Source organism: Lepisma saccharinum, chromosome 20 (assembly GCF_977018435.1).
Source record: "Lepisma saccharinum chromosome 20, izLepSacc3.1, whole genome shotgun sequence".
Classification (NCBI taxonomy): domain Eukaryota; kingdom Metazoa; phylum Arthropoda; class Insecta; order Zygentoma; family Lepismatidae; genus Lepisma; species Lepisma saccharinum.
The window spans coordinates 42,808,316-42,821,625 of NC_139248.1; the positions used below are offsets into that span (position 1 = coordinate 42,808,316).

Sequence of the window (13,310 nt, forward strand, 5' to 3'; positions counted from 1 at the left end):
CAAAACGCGCTCGATATAATACGCAGTGACACACCATTCAGTTACTACATTTTCTTTATTATATTTATAATACTATGTATAATAATAGCAATTCTATTATCTGTGAATACTGTTCTGATTACTGCTGTGTATATTTTGTGCTAACTATAATATTTACTAAGGAGATCAATTTAATTGAATGATCCAAAATAAAGTTACTTGTTTACAAACAAATTTATCTACTAATGTGACGTGATGAATACTTTCCTGATATATTCTGTTTGCTTATATAGTAGGCCTATATGGATGGCTATTCTTTTCATTCTGTTCCCTTACATAATTCGAAAATATCTCTACGTATTTTGGCTGCGATGTTACTACGTTTGCTTCATTGTTGTTCCACAGCAGACCATTCTCACGGAACCCCAAGGTACATAGAGATTAGGTAAAGCCATCCGAGGATTGCCGATCTTGCACGAACGCGTGACGTCACCGGAGAAGCAGTGAGCTCTGCTGAAGCAGACGGCCCCTAGCATTTATATGGGAGATTCAGAAAGCGAAAGTATATTATTACTTTTAGGAGGGGGAAAATAATAATTGTCATCCTCCAAGATGGTATTGAGTCATCCTTTTAACGATTAGTAACATAATTGAAAACACGCTACTTTTAAAAGGGGTCAAAGTACATGTGAAAAAATGTATTTTGAAAATCCATATTCCTGAAACTTTCTGACCGATGCTCTACAGAAAGTTGCGTGTTCTCCTTTAGAATTTCGTCATTTTACAAATCGTAATATAATTTTAACAAAAACGTGGCATGCTAAAGAAGAATTAAAGAGTTTTAAAAAAATAATTGATTAATAGACTTAGTTTATTTTACTGCTTATCTGTCACATATGGCTAATCACAAAGATGAGGATGCTTGATGATATGATGAAATTGAAGAAAGGAAAGTAGATCCATGCCCGGGCGGGGATTCGAACCTGGGGGGGCCTTGGCATCGTAAAGCGTTGTGCTAACCACTTCGCCACGGAGGTCAACATTACAAGGAAATAAACAGAAAATGTCATCTATGTTTTAATATGCGAGAAACATTTGCGAGGAGGTTATTGAAGTAACAAATAATTATTACAAGACGTTGTGATGAAAATTATTAATATATGTGAAATATCGAGAGTTGACCTTGCAGTCTCTAAATGTACTTTTAGGGTTACGCAAAATCTTTACTCAAAATTGCTAGTGTAAATTTATAAGCTATTAAAATTTAAAACTTATTCCTGTTCGAAAAAGAAACTGCCAAGTCAAATTAATACTGTATTTCGTAGAAATACATATATTTTTCTTTCATGAGGCCAAGAGAGTATTTGGAGGGGACGGTGTCTTGGGAAGGCTATAGCCCCGGATCTCGATCTGCAAAGGGGCTTCCAGTGGGAAAACATTGCTATGAAATAGTCCAGAAGAAGGGGCGAAATGATTTTTTTAAATGGCTCAAGAATACAAAGATATAAGTGGACATTTGACAAGCTTAGTCTAAAACTTACAAATGAAATCGTACGTGTGTGTGGTGGTGGGGTGGGGGTGGCTACGTGAGGTAACACAGTGGAATATGATTCACAATACTAAAATTAAAATAAATATGTGGGAACAATAGAAATCAAAATATGTTGTAGCTAGTGACGGCGCAATAGTAAAGATGGAGGGGTAAATCATATTTTCCAGGGGCAATCATGTTTATTATTCCGTTACATACGACACAAAAATGCATATTTTGGCTAAAAGAGCATTCATTCATTTATTTATTTTTGTCGTTATACTGGGGGCAGATAAGAGAGAGAGAGAGAGAAATTGTCGAAATGAATATGGGGGCGTTCCTGCCCACCCCCCCTCCCCGTAGTGTGGTCACTGCCTATAGCTATGCTGGAGAAGAATGCACCAATTACTACGTTATTAAATAAAACTTTTAAAACTTTTCAGCAAATTATTTGTGAACTATAATTTAAATTTAGAGAGAGCACATACCTGTTTAATTTAATTTGGATGAGTTAACTTCTGAAGCCTGCCATTTCCGAGCCTTCTTCCGGTGTAACTGTACTGCCCTTTGAGCCCTGGCTGCTGCGTTCAGGTGGCGGAACGAGCAGATTACTAATTAAAACAAATATGTGACAAATATATATAAAAAATCAACGTGTTGAAGCTATTGACGGCGCCAAAGAAAAGACAGAAGAGAAACGTTGAGAGTGCAGTGATATTTTACGGGAAGCAGTCACGTTTATTGCACTTTTACATTTACATACAATATTCAAATGTTCTACTTTTAGATCTCGCACAATGCCTTCTTCACAAAAATGGGCAATCCCTCATTTTTTTATATCAATCAAGCTGTGATATTTTAGAATTCTTCCGTTAGTTTTCTGATAATAGTTTTCACAGCTTTTCATAGCATTTAGGCATGCTTTCAGTTGACAAGAACTAAATAATCTTATTTCAAAACAAAGAGCAAAAAGAAATCCTTCGCTCTTAAGTTAAAACTCCCTTACATTGAAAGCCTGGAGAGAAGAAAACAGGGGTTCCTTCGTAACACGATTTCTTTAAAACCATTTTACACATTTGAATCAACTTTGTGATAAATTGATTAGAAATGATGAATCTTAACAGTAAAAGTTGTAACTTTTCCCCTGCTACTATATTTAGAAGATATTCGTTGTCAAATATCTCAATATTTGCATAAGGAACCAGCCTTTTCCGTGCCGAGCGTTTCGACGATGACGTAATGCATCCACGGACAACTGCGCATACGATCTGCGCCGCCAAAAGAGCATCCCCTGGTATCACCCCTATTTTGCCAATGAACACGCCCAGTTGACGCATGCGCACTTCCGTGCACGGTCTCAGCTAAGGCAGCCAGACAGTATTTCAGGATCTAGGTGCCCTATTCTTATTGCCGCTGAATGTACACTTGAAATTAAATTCTGGCATAATCATAAAGAGTAATAGTTCGATTACGACTAGGCTTGTTAACAAATATAAAAACATGTATGGCGTAGTGGTAACGTCGTCGCCTTGTAATCAAGTGATCCTGGGTTCGATACCCGTTAGATGCACATAGTGGTGCGGTCTATTTGTGCATAAAATAGACTTAAAACAAAAATTCGCAACTCAAATATGAAGTTTGGATTATGTTGTTTGTCAACCACTGGCGCAGTATAACTGATACCAGGACCACGGGCCGGCGGTTGAGGAATACTGTCGTAGAGGACTAAAGAAGCCGAATGAATGGAAGCCACGCTCGACAATAGTGTTTTCCAAGTCAACATTCAAAGGAAAGTAAACAAGCAAGAAACAAATTCCACACTTGAAATGGACAATGAACTGTGATGTTTACAAGATAATTTCCGAAAATGGAACGAATACACAGAACATGTAAAATAATCTTAGTCCCTAGAATGTTTACACTGTGACATTCCCTTTCCTTTGCTCATGCCGTTATGTAAATGAATCTCAACACTTGGCCACAGCTTACCCACTCTGTTGACACGAAATAGGACATTACACCACACAACCAGTGGAAACAGGATCTCAAGGGTTGTAATTTTTTATTTAAAAATGATTCACGAGCCTCCTCGATGTCGTACTGGTAACGTCGTTCCCTTGTAATCAAGGGGTCTCGGGTTCAATACTCGATGGAGGCACATTACACAGTGGTTCGGATCCCATTTTAAACTGTAGGTTCATTAAGTTGACTTAAAACAAGAACTCAAACAAACAATTGATTCACATTATTATAGCTGTCATAAAGATTTTCTATGGCTTCAAAAATGCTATCAAATTTTCTAGCCTGCTTTCCCAATGTATTTCTGATAGAGGTTTGAAGGAAATTTCGAGTTTTTGCATCAGAATGACCCATCTTTTAGAAGATTTAGAGAGGTTGATATATATTTGTATATCCTCTGAACTGAGAAAAATAAACTACTTGCCATCACAGAAGATATGGCAGCGTCAGCCGAAACAACATTCCGATTAGAACAACCCCATAGCATGAAAAATGCTAAGGGTTCAATGTTTGTGTTCGCGTTTTGACACCGACCATTTGCTCCATTGTTACTGACACTAAAATCCAAATCAAATATAATATTAATATGCAATATATATTATATCACATATAGATTATCCTGACCCAAATGTCCTATTGATTGATTGATTTTGATTATTTTCCCAAATGTTCTACATCTTTCAAAAAGGAGTCATAGCAACATTCTTTTCTTCTAAAGAAAGATAACTGACGAAATGCTCTTCTATAGAACCGGTATCAATACCAACAAATCTTACAGTGATGGTCATTTGCTCAATACGTGCAAAATCCTTGTAAAAATCAACTAACGTAGCCATTTTAATTCCGGATAATATACATATACATGATTATCCTTGTTATGAATTTGTTGCATATTAATTGTATCAGGTCATTTTGAATTTCAGGGCTTAGATAATAATAGTGAATCTCATTTTGTTGTATACTTCTGAAATGTTCTCGTAGTACTGGGTATCAAAAATTTCCTCTAATTTCTGTTGATCCTCCAGTGTAAAATGTTCCTCTGTGTCCTATAAAGGCCAAGTTCTGAGAAGTCAAAAATTGTGTTACGCTTATCAACTATTATAAGAGATCGCGCTAGTGTTTCTTAAGCCAGTCTCACACGGCAGTTAGGTACGTCCTCACTTCGCCATCGTCACTTCTAGCTTCGTTACTTAACGGTCGTGTGAGAGCTTTCTCTTATTCAGTTCCCGACATAATTAGAAACCGTCTCTACATCCATCGTTAATACCATACAACTTTTCTATGATACAACTACGAATCAGAATTGAGGAATGCACTGGCAGCTGAAGTAGGAAACATAACCAATCAGAAGCGACCTCTAGTTCACGAGTGTAGTTGTAATGGCGGCGGCGTGAGATGTAAACAATGTATCACTTCACATTTTTAAAAGCCTATAACTATTCAACCGAGAGGAATAACGTTCCGTGTAAAACGTTATTAGGTACAAAACAAGGGCGCTGCTTAAATACATACTTTACAACGTATACTGTACTCGTATGAAAGAATAATTTAGTTGTTTCAAATGTAAACACCGTGCACTCAACATAGATGGTGTAACTCGACGTGTCTTTCATCGCAAAAGCTAGCCAAAAAGTTACATGAAATGCTTGCGTTGCGTGTAGTAAAGTACTATCTGCTATAAGATTTTTGGAAGCTTTTACATAGCATTTATGCTAGCAAAAATGCTAAAGGAAATTCTTTCGTCTAAAGCCATCCTTAATGATTGGGGGCGAATATTTTATTTGTTGAGTGAAGAGTCTACTAATTATTATTGTTTTAAATAAATAGTTCGCATGTCTAAATTTCCTACTGAGATACTGTTATTTTACTTTTAAAACAGCCACGAATACTATGTTATTTTGAAGTAAAGTAAACACTGAAGAGCCACATACGTATATATGTACTCTCTGGTTTGTTGGCTGGCTGTAATAAATGGACTGTGCTGTGTGTGCATCGCAGTGAATTAATCTGCTAGTTTTGTAATCATATATAAGTTATGAATGGTAATTAGTTCTTCATGGACTTCAAAGTAAATTTCACAATAAGTATTTTTGAAGCAAAGAAGTATCAATGAAATATAAATATAATATGGTAACTTAATGTTAATGTAAACACCACGATTTTCGCACTTTGAATGTTGTGAAGTTTGTGTAATTTAATTGACTAGTTGGAATTGGAGGATATATTTCAAAACCGTACGAGAATGGTTTCATGGTTTCATTAGATTATACAACTTCTATCGTAATATACGGGTAATGCAACTTTATGCTAGTGTGTCCGTAAAGTGGTATATCGACTTGAAGTAACATATGTTATACACTCACATTCACTGCCACGAGTTATATGTGCAACATTTTTCAACAGTGCCAATGTTATTGTCTTATTCTCTTAAGAGAAAACATTATTTTTCCCAAATCTTCAGCAGTTATTAGCATCTAAACTTGCGAAGTGGTATACCGTGTTTATGTAGTCGCCATTTTTAAAGATGTGATTTTAGGGATCGTGTGAGACCCCTTTTGCTGCCTTCGCGAACTGAGGAGGTAAAAAATCTTATGGGAGTTTCGAGTCGAAGGTGGTTAGGGAAGTGGGGCTCTACTTAACCACCGTGTGAGACTGGCTTTAGATACTGAATATCTGACTGTGCTACGTAGTCAATGGAACTCCCTTCGAATAAATGTTGCTCTATTTCAAGCTATTTTAATAGAGCATGTGAGAAGACAGTCGTTAGTAGTGCTGAAACGTCAAACAGCTGAAAGAATATACAACAGAAGATATGTTACATTTATTCCATACACGTATATATATCGATAAAGAACTGTACAATAAACAAACTTAGGTTATACTTTCAAAAACCAATTTCTCAATTGCAAGACTCAAGGCTGCTGTCTGAATCTTTTTTATTCTTGGGTTTACAATGCCATGTTTAGGAGTTTATTTTACGTGTGAGCAATATTCTTTCCTTAGACACTATGCCTACTCATCCAAAAGATTAGATAAGTTAATCTGAAGTATTTCACGAATTCGCATTATCATCCACCGTGATCTGCACATGTTTTCCGGGCCTCCCTGATAGCATAGTGGTAACTCCGTTGCCTTGTAATCGAAGGATCGTGGGTTCGATACCTGATGGAGGCACATAGTGGTTTGGATCACACTTAAAACTGGATGTCCAGTTACGATTAAACGTATCTGTACATAAAAACTCAAACTGAACAAATTTTCATTGACAGTCATAAAAAGCATTCAGCTGTTCGAAGAAAGATAGTATAAAGCATAGGCTATTCAATCACTTTTTCTTCTTGTTTCCTGAGCGATGATGTTTTGGGGACGCCCCTTTCGACTTCTTTTCCACGCTTTTAACGCTCTGTATGTACTGGCGCAGGTCTTTGAGGTCATGGAGAGCGACCCTCGCGAGCCCTCCTTCCGGAGAGTTGGGGGGTTCGTATAGCAGCAACTCCACTGCCTCTCGCAGATATTTCTCGGCTTCTTGCAGCCTCCCCGTCAGCTCTTCGTCCGTTATCTCCCCTCGATCATATAGCTGGTTGGCCATCATCACGATGGGAATGTTCATTTCATACATCATGATGCCTATGGTGGTAAAAGAAAAAATAACGGAAAAGTTAGAAAATATTCAATACGTGAAGCACGTTTTCAAATATTGGTATAGTAATTAAGAATAAAACGGTGAAAGAAATATGCAAAATGATTTATCAATATACATGGTGAGGCATTTAATGTTTCCCATTTTCAAAATACCATAACTGATTTATTGTACAAAGAAATTACATGAAATTAACAATGTTAGGCACGCTATAGTCTTAAATTTACAGTTCAGACCTTAGTTTTTTAATATTACGCCTTTATGATGCCCCCATTAACGTCATTGCATTGTTGCGATCTTCCTTGTACACTTGTGTGTGGCATAACATCATCAATTTCCTCACGAATAGCATTTCTGAGGCTGTTGAGATCAGGTAGTAGACCTTAGCCTTCAGGTAGCCCCACGAAAAGAAGTCTGGTGCAGTGAGGTCGAGGATACGGAGGGACACTAAATGTCACCGAAATTGGAGATAAGCAGTACTCAGTACCCGGGGAAAGCAGTACTTAGCGTGTTCATCGACAGATGTGCTGTATATGATGTGACTCCGTCCTGTTGAAACCATGTTACAGTTACGACGTGTCACCTCGGGCAGGAAGAAGATTGTTAACATGGAGGTCTACTACAGTAAACGATATGATGAGCGGAGTAAAGACAGCATCAGTACGCCAACTGAGAATTTTTTAACAAATAAGAGCTGCAAAGCATAGAGATAGATAAGTAGAAATTTCAGCGAAAAATGCAGGTTCGAACCCGAGGTCTCTGGCATACCGTGTCATTGCTCTACCAGTGGTAATCTTCATGAAGAGATAGATGTTGCAATACCAGTATATATTTGTACTTTTCCATTGAATTTGGGAGTTGACGGTAACCGCAGCACCATTACCGTCTTTCAAAAGGTATGGGCCGAAAATTCCATGCGTAACTGCCTTTAAATGCCGCACCCTCTCCTGATCTCAAGAGCCTAACAAATGCGATTAGTAAAATTCAAAAAATAAAGTCTGAACTGTAAATCCAAGACTATAACGTGCCTAACATTGTTCATTTCATATAATTTCTTTGTGCAATAAACAAGTAAACAATTTGTGGTATTTTGAAATTGGGAAACGTTAAATGTCTCACTCTGTATGCAATTATACCTAACATGTCTCGGAAGAAAGAGCTATTCTCCTAAAGAGTGATTGATTTGGTTCATTTTACTTCGTTTTTCTGCAACTTTGGCTAATCGTGATGATGTGATGAAATTTATGGGTGTGCGGGATCCCGAAAAGTCGGGATTGGGATCAGGAAAAAAATTTCCCGTCCCGATCCCGACTTTTCTGGATCCCGAGCAGTCGGGAAATACCGAATGGTCATTTTAAAAAGTCGTTAATTCTCGACGTTTTCTGCATTGTAAATGTAGAAGAATACCCATGCCCAGTCCGGAATTCGAACCCACTCTTCTCTGTCTCAATTCTTAACGCGTTCTTGCTATTTCTGACTTTCCACAAAGAGAAAAACTAGACATTTGAAAATATAGATAAATACCTTACCTCTCAGTCTGGAAATCCCTGGTTCAACAATGTTTACGACATGCAAGATATCGGTGCACAATTCGAGTTCGCGCTTTAGAATTTTCATAGGCACCGCATCTTCACTACTGAGGACGATTTCTCTGTATAGAGTTACGAGAGACTGCTTCAGATCTAAAATGCTGCTGTGCCTGGCATGCAACGTCCTGCAAAGCCTTTTCAGTAGCGACTCCAAGGCTTGCACGCTGGATCTGTCCACATTCTCCAACTCGTCCTGAACCCGCAAGCACACGGTTTTGACGACGTCACCTCTCAGCTTGTGATCGCACTCGGAGCACTGCCACTGCGAACAGCCGTCCAGAGGGTCAGACGGGGTCAGGAAGCCCTTCAAACACTTGTTGCACGTCAGAGAGCTCAGGTGGGTATCCATTTCCGTAGGATCAGTGCAGCGCTTGCAGACGCACTCGAAATATTTCCCCTCGCGCAAATGTTCGCGCCGGTCCGTCGTACACTGCAAGGCGTTGGTGTAGTTGAAGAACACCGGATCGCCTTTCTTGATGGGGACGCTGGCGTGAATGCTCATTTGGAAGCTGTCGTCCACGGAAACGTGAGTGTTGCCAACGCAGTCGTGCGATATCAACGCCGCCTGGGGATACACCCCTCGAAGCCTTTCTTCTCCGCAGCGGATTTCGAAGCTGTTGACGTCCAGTATCCCGCACACTCTTTGCACCAATTCGTCGTCGTCATCCACATCATAGTCTCTGATGACGCCGACCACATTTGCAGTGTTGTTCTTCCAAATATGACTGCCACGACGTTTTTCCTGATGCGCTTCCAGTTCCATCAGCTGCTGCCACTTACCTGGATGCGACGATCGGAGGAGCAAACACCTGAGGGGAAGAACGAACTGGTAGCTTGCTGTTGGAATGTTTGCTTGCGATGAAAGTTCTTGCATCCGCTGGGGTGGCGCTTTCTTGGCAAGAGTCGGACATTCTGCGAAGGCATGGTCTATCTGTGCTTCACACTCTGGACCGCACATGGGAACCACTTTGCATTGGGAGCACCACGTTCTACCATCGACGCGCTTGTAACAACCAAAGCAGAGCGTGTTTGACAACGTTGGTGGTCCGACCACAAGGGGCGTTTCACGAAGAATCACCTCTCCAGGTTTCAAATCTCGAGAAGCAACCATATATCTGAAAAATTGTGAGAAATAGAAACATTAGATTGCTACAGAATATCTTGATATTTGAAATTACAGTTTAGTGCATAAACTCCATATGTTTTATGGCATTAGACGCTTATAAAAAAGCATTCATATTTTCTTTTGAGATGAGAACGAAAATATTGTACTCCTTTTTGCATTCAGTAGTTCAGAACCATTTCTCCATCGTTTTAGACTATTCACTCCCAAACAGGCACGTAGCCAGGGGAAGGGTTCGGGGGATGAAGCCTTCCCCGAAATCTTAGTTATTTAATTTAAATAGTGTATTGTGGAAATTAATTTTACTTCCTTAGCAGAATTAAACATCTTGAATAATATGCTGTAATGTACTGAGAAATTCATTTTCAGTGTTTCTATCCCCAACTGATAAGGGATCAGCCCCTCCCGAAATAAAATTCTGGCTACGGTCTTGACTCCAAAGTATTGTTTAGCTTTGCAAATATTTTACCAAGAAGACCAACCATATTTCAACCGTCGGCTTTTACCTCAAGCGATGTTAACATTAAAATAAATTGGCAGCCTGTAAAGGTTCTTACGATTTTCTTAATACAGATATGACAGTTCAATACAGATTGTGAGAAATAGCACTGTAATAAATAGTATAACTTTATTATTTTTCTTAAGGTAGGGACAATGGTAGCCTTTTGTTGCCGCAGCCATCAACCTTCGGGATTAAGAATGCTAGAGTTAGTTAGATAGATAGTTAGTCTTTTAGCCTTAGGCTCGAATTAAGTAGAAATTGGCAAACCTAACTATGACAGGTTTTAGGCAGAGAGTGCGATGCTTGCCAATCGTTGAACTGCGCATGCTCAGCTCGCAGGCTTCTGTAAGTAAGACTGTTGAATCATACACGACATGGGCTGTCCTGTCTGTGATCGAATTCTAAATTCCCTCCTATTCAATATTTAGAGTTAACAAGAAAACATAACGTTTCGTAGTTTCGAAAGACACCAGTTTAATTGTAATATTCTGTTTGAAATATTTTCTATGAATATCAGATAAAATAGTGCAATATGGTTTGAAGACATGAGTACGAGCATATAAGCTATAAATCAAGAAGGACGGTGTGGTCCAGTCATTACGATACATGCCCACCACACGAAGCGTCCCCTGTTCGATTCTCCCCGTAAGACACTTTTTTTAAAAAAACGATAGAATGCGAATTAATGTAAGTCTGTGAAATATTTATTGCGTATTTGATGACAAATGTTTTTAATTATTAATACAAATTGCAAATTGTTTTGAAACTGCTCAATACAAAACTACTTTAATAAATTTGAAACCATAAAATGAGACGAATAAAATAAACGTAATAACAAAAACAATAAACAGTGTGTAATTTAAAATAGTGTTTGCATGGATTTGATGGAACTATATTTTATGCTTAGTGCATGATTGGTTTATTGTGCTATTAAATCTTGCCTCTAAATCCAACACAGAGTCAAGCGTTAATGCTGGACTTGTTAGTAACCTAGTGTCAAGCTGTCATTTCAAAAAGTGACGTTTCTTTCAGTTTGCCATTTATATTCCTTCAGTTTCTATTAAAATATTAAATGATTTATATTGATTCATACTTTGAAAGATTGTGTAGTTTCAGGCGTTGTATGCGAAGAAGATATCGACTTTGTATCACTGCACTCATAATTCCCTATCCACATACAAACGTTTCTTAAAAATTGAAAGACTATCATCACCCCCCCCCACCCCCCCTGGACAACAACATCCCTTGCTTACAAAATTACTCGTCTCTCCACTGCAAGGAGGTTTCGATTGTGGATCCACGTGATTGAACCAGTGTGTGACGTCATATAGTCATGTATCGTTTCGTGGATGCTACACGTTGAGGCAGAGATCACACTTCCACGACCCTTTTGGTAACATCCTATTGCAGAGCGATCAAGGAACTAACTTCCTGTGTGTGAATTGTTTCCCGGGCAAAACAAGCTTTTCTGTGCATGATCCCTACTACCCTACACTTCCCTTAAATACCTAAACTTGCATTTATTGTCGAATAACATATAAAGTCGTATAATAGATTTTTTTTAAACAGAAGCCTAAGTAGGCAAATTAAATGCTTTGTGAACATGAAGTTGTGGTCAAGACGTGTTCTGCCTGCAGCTCGTGCAGGAAGCAGTTCGTAGCGAGCTCCGCTCTTCGCGTGAGAAGGCTTTGTGATCTAACTGTCCGAGTTAGCTAGGGACGTATACGGTTTGCTAGTGTTGTGTTAGTTGTTTTTTTTCCTTTGGAGTGCAAGCGAGGTTTTGTTAACAATTACCGAGAGCCAGTGAAGATACGATGAAATAGATCACGATGAATACACAAAGAGAAAACACCTTGAAATTTGTTTCATTGATGTCAAAACGCGACCTACGTCATTGGATTTTCATCGATGGTTTCATGATGTCTACCAAGTGCCTACGAACCAAGTGCTCAGCTTTGAAATAGATTACTTTCGTAAGTGTTTGTACGTGAAATTTGTGACAAAAGTGGTAGGAGAACGGTAACTTAATGATTTTGGTGCTGAGGTAATCTATAGTGACGTAGATGGTGACCATAAAGTTGAAGTAGAATGGGCCCACCAGCGACATGTAATTGTCAGAGTCCACGTAGTCCCAACTGAATTAAGTGCAGAAGTAATAAGTCGAGTCATGAGTTCTTATGGGGAAGTGTTGAAACTTGAGGACGAGACATACTCTGCGGATCACATTTACCCTACTCGACCTGGACGTGTCTTGATCAAAATGATACTACGTAAACCCATACCCTCATATGTAATAATGAATGGAGGCTCCTATTGGGTAACATAGCCTGGGCAGGCTCGTACGTGCATCGCGTGTTCGGAAGAGGGTCAGTTAGTGACTCAGTGTCCCAAGCGTCGATCCCCTGGGAACCAGCCCCGCAGGGGGCCGTTTAATATACCCGCTGACAATGTACCGATGGTATATGAACCTACTGTGCTACCCGTACGGACTAAACCAAAAGATTCAGCTCCATCAGTTGCAGAAGTCCCTGTGTCAAGAGATAACAATAGAGGGAACACGGATAGCTCCAGAATCACCGACGAGGAGAGAGGTATCAGACACGAAGTTAGTGTGAAGAATGCACCAAGAGAGGAAGGGAAGAGATGGAGCAGCCAATATTGACCACTTCAGAGGAGATGCATCACATACCCCCACCCCCACCCCAAAGTGCTTTGTTCGCGGAGGCAGAATTCCCAGTAGTTACCTCCCCTAGGAAATCACGGTCAAGATCTGTATCAAGGTTACGGTCTGTGGTGGAAGAGTCCATGGTGCTGCGTAGAAAGAAGAAGAAAAATAATGAATGCGTAAGTTCCACAATAGTTCATAACGTTTCAAAGGTTAGTTTAACAAGTAATTCAGCAAATGTAACTAAAGAAAAGCCTTCAAC

General features: G+C 39.2%; 1 protein-coding gene across 2 annotated transcripts in view; it reads right to left on the reverse strand.

Annotated features, from left to right (window-relative positions):
* Positions 1-6,335: 6,335 nt before the first annotated feature.
* The window catches only part of LOC146003595 (SET domain-containing protein SmydA-8-like), a 43,456-nt gene continuing 36,481 nt past the window's right edge, over positions 6,336-13,310 (reverse strand). For both annotated transcript variants that reach the window (XM_083141905.1, XM_083141906.1), the window contains exons 3-4: positions 8,699-9,873; positions 6,336-7,156 (exon numbers count right to left, since the gene is read on the reverse strand). In XM_083141905.1, the coding sequence (XP_082998031.1) occupies positions 6,855-7,156; positions 8,699-9,873 (1,477 nt within the window). In that variant the 3' untranslated portion in view covers positions 6,336-6,854. The remainder of the gene's footprint in view (positions 7,157-8,698; positions 9,874-13,310) is intronic.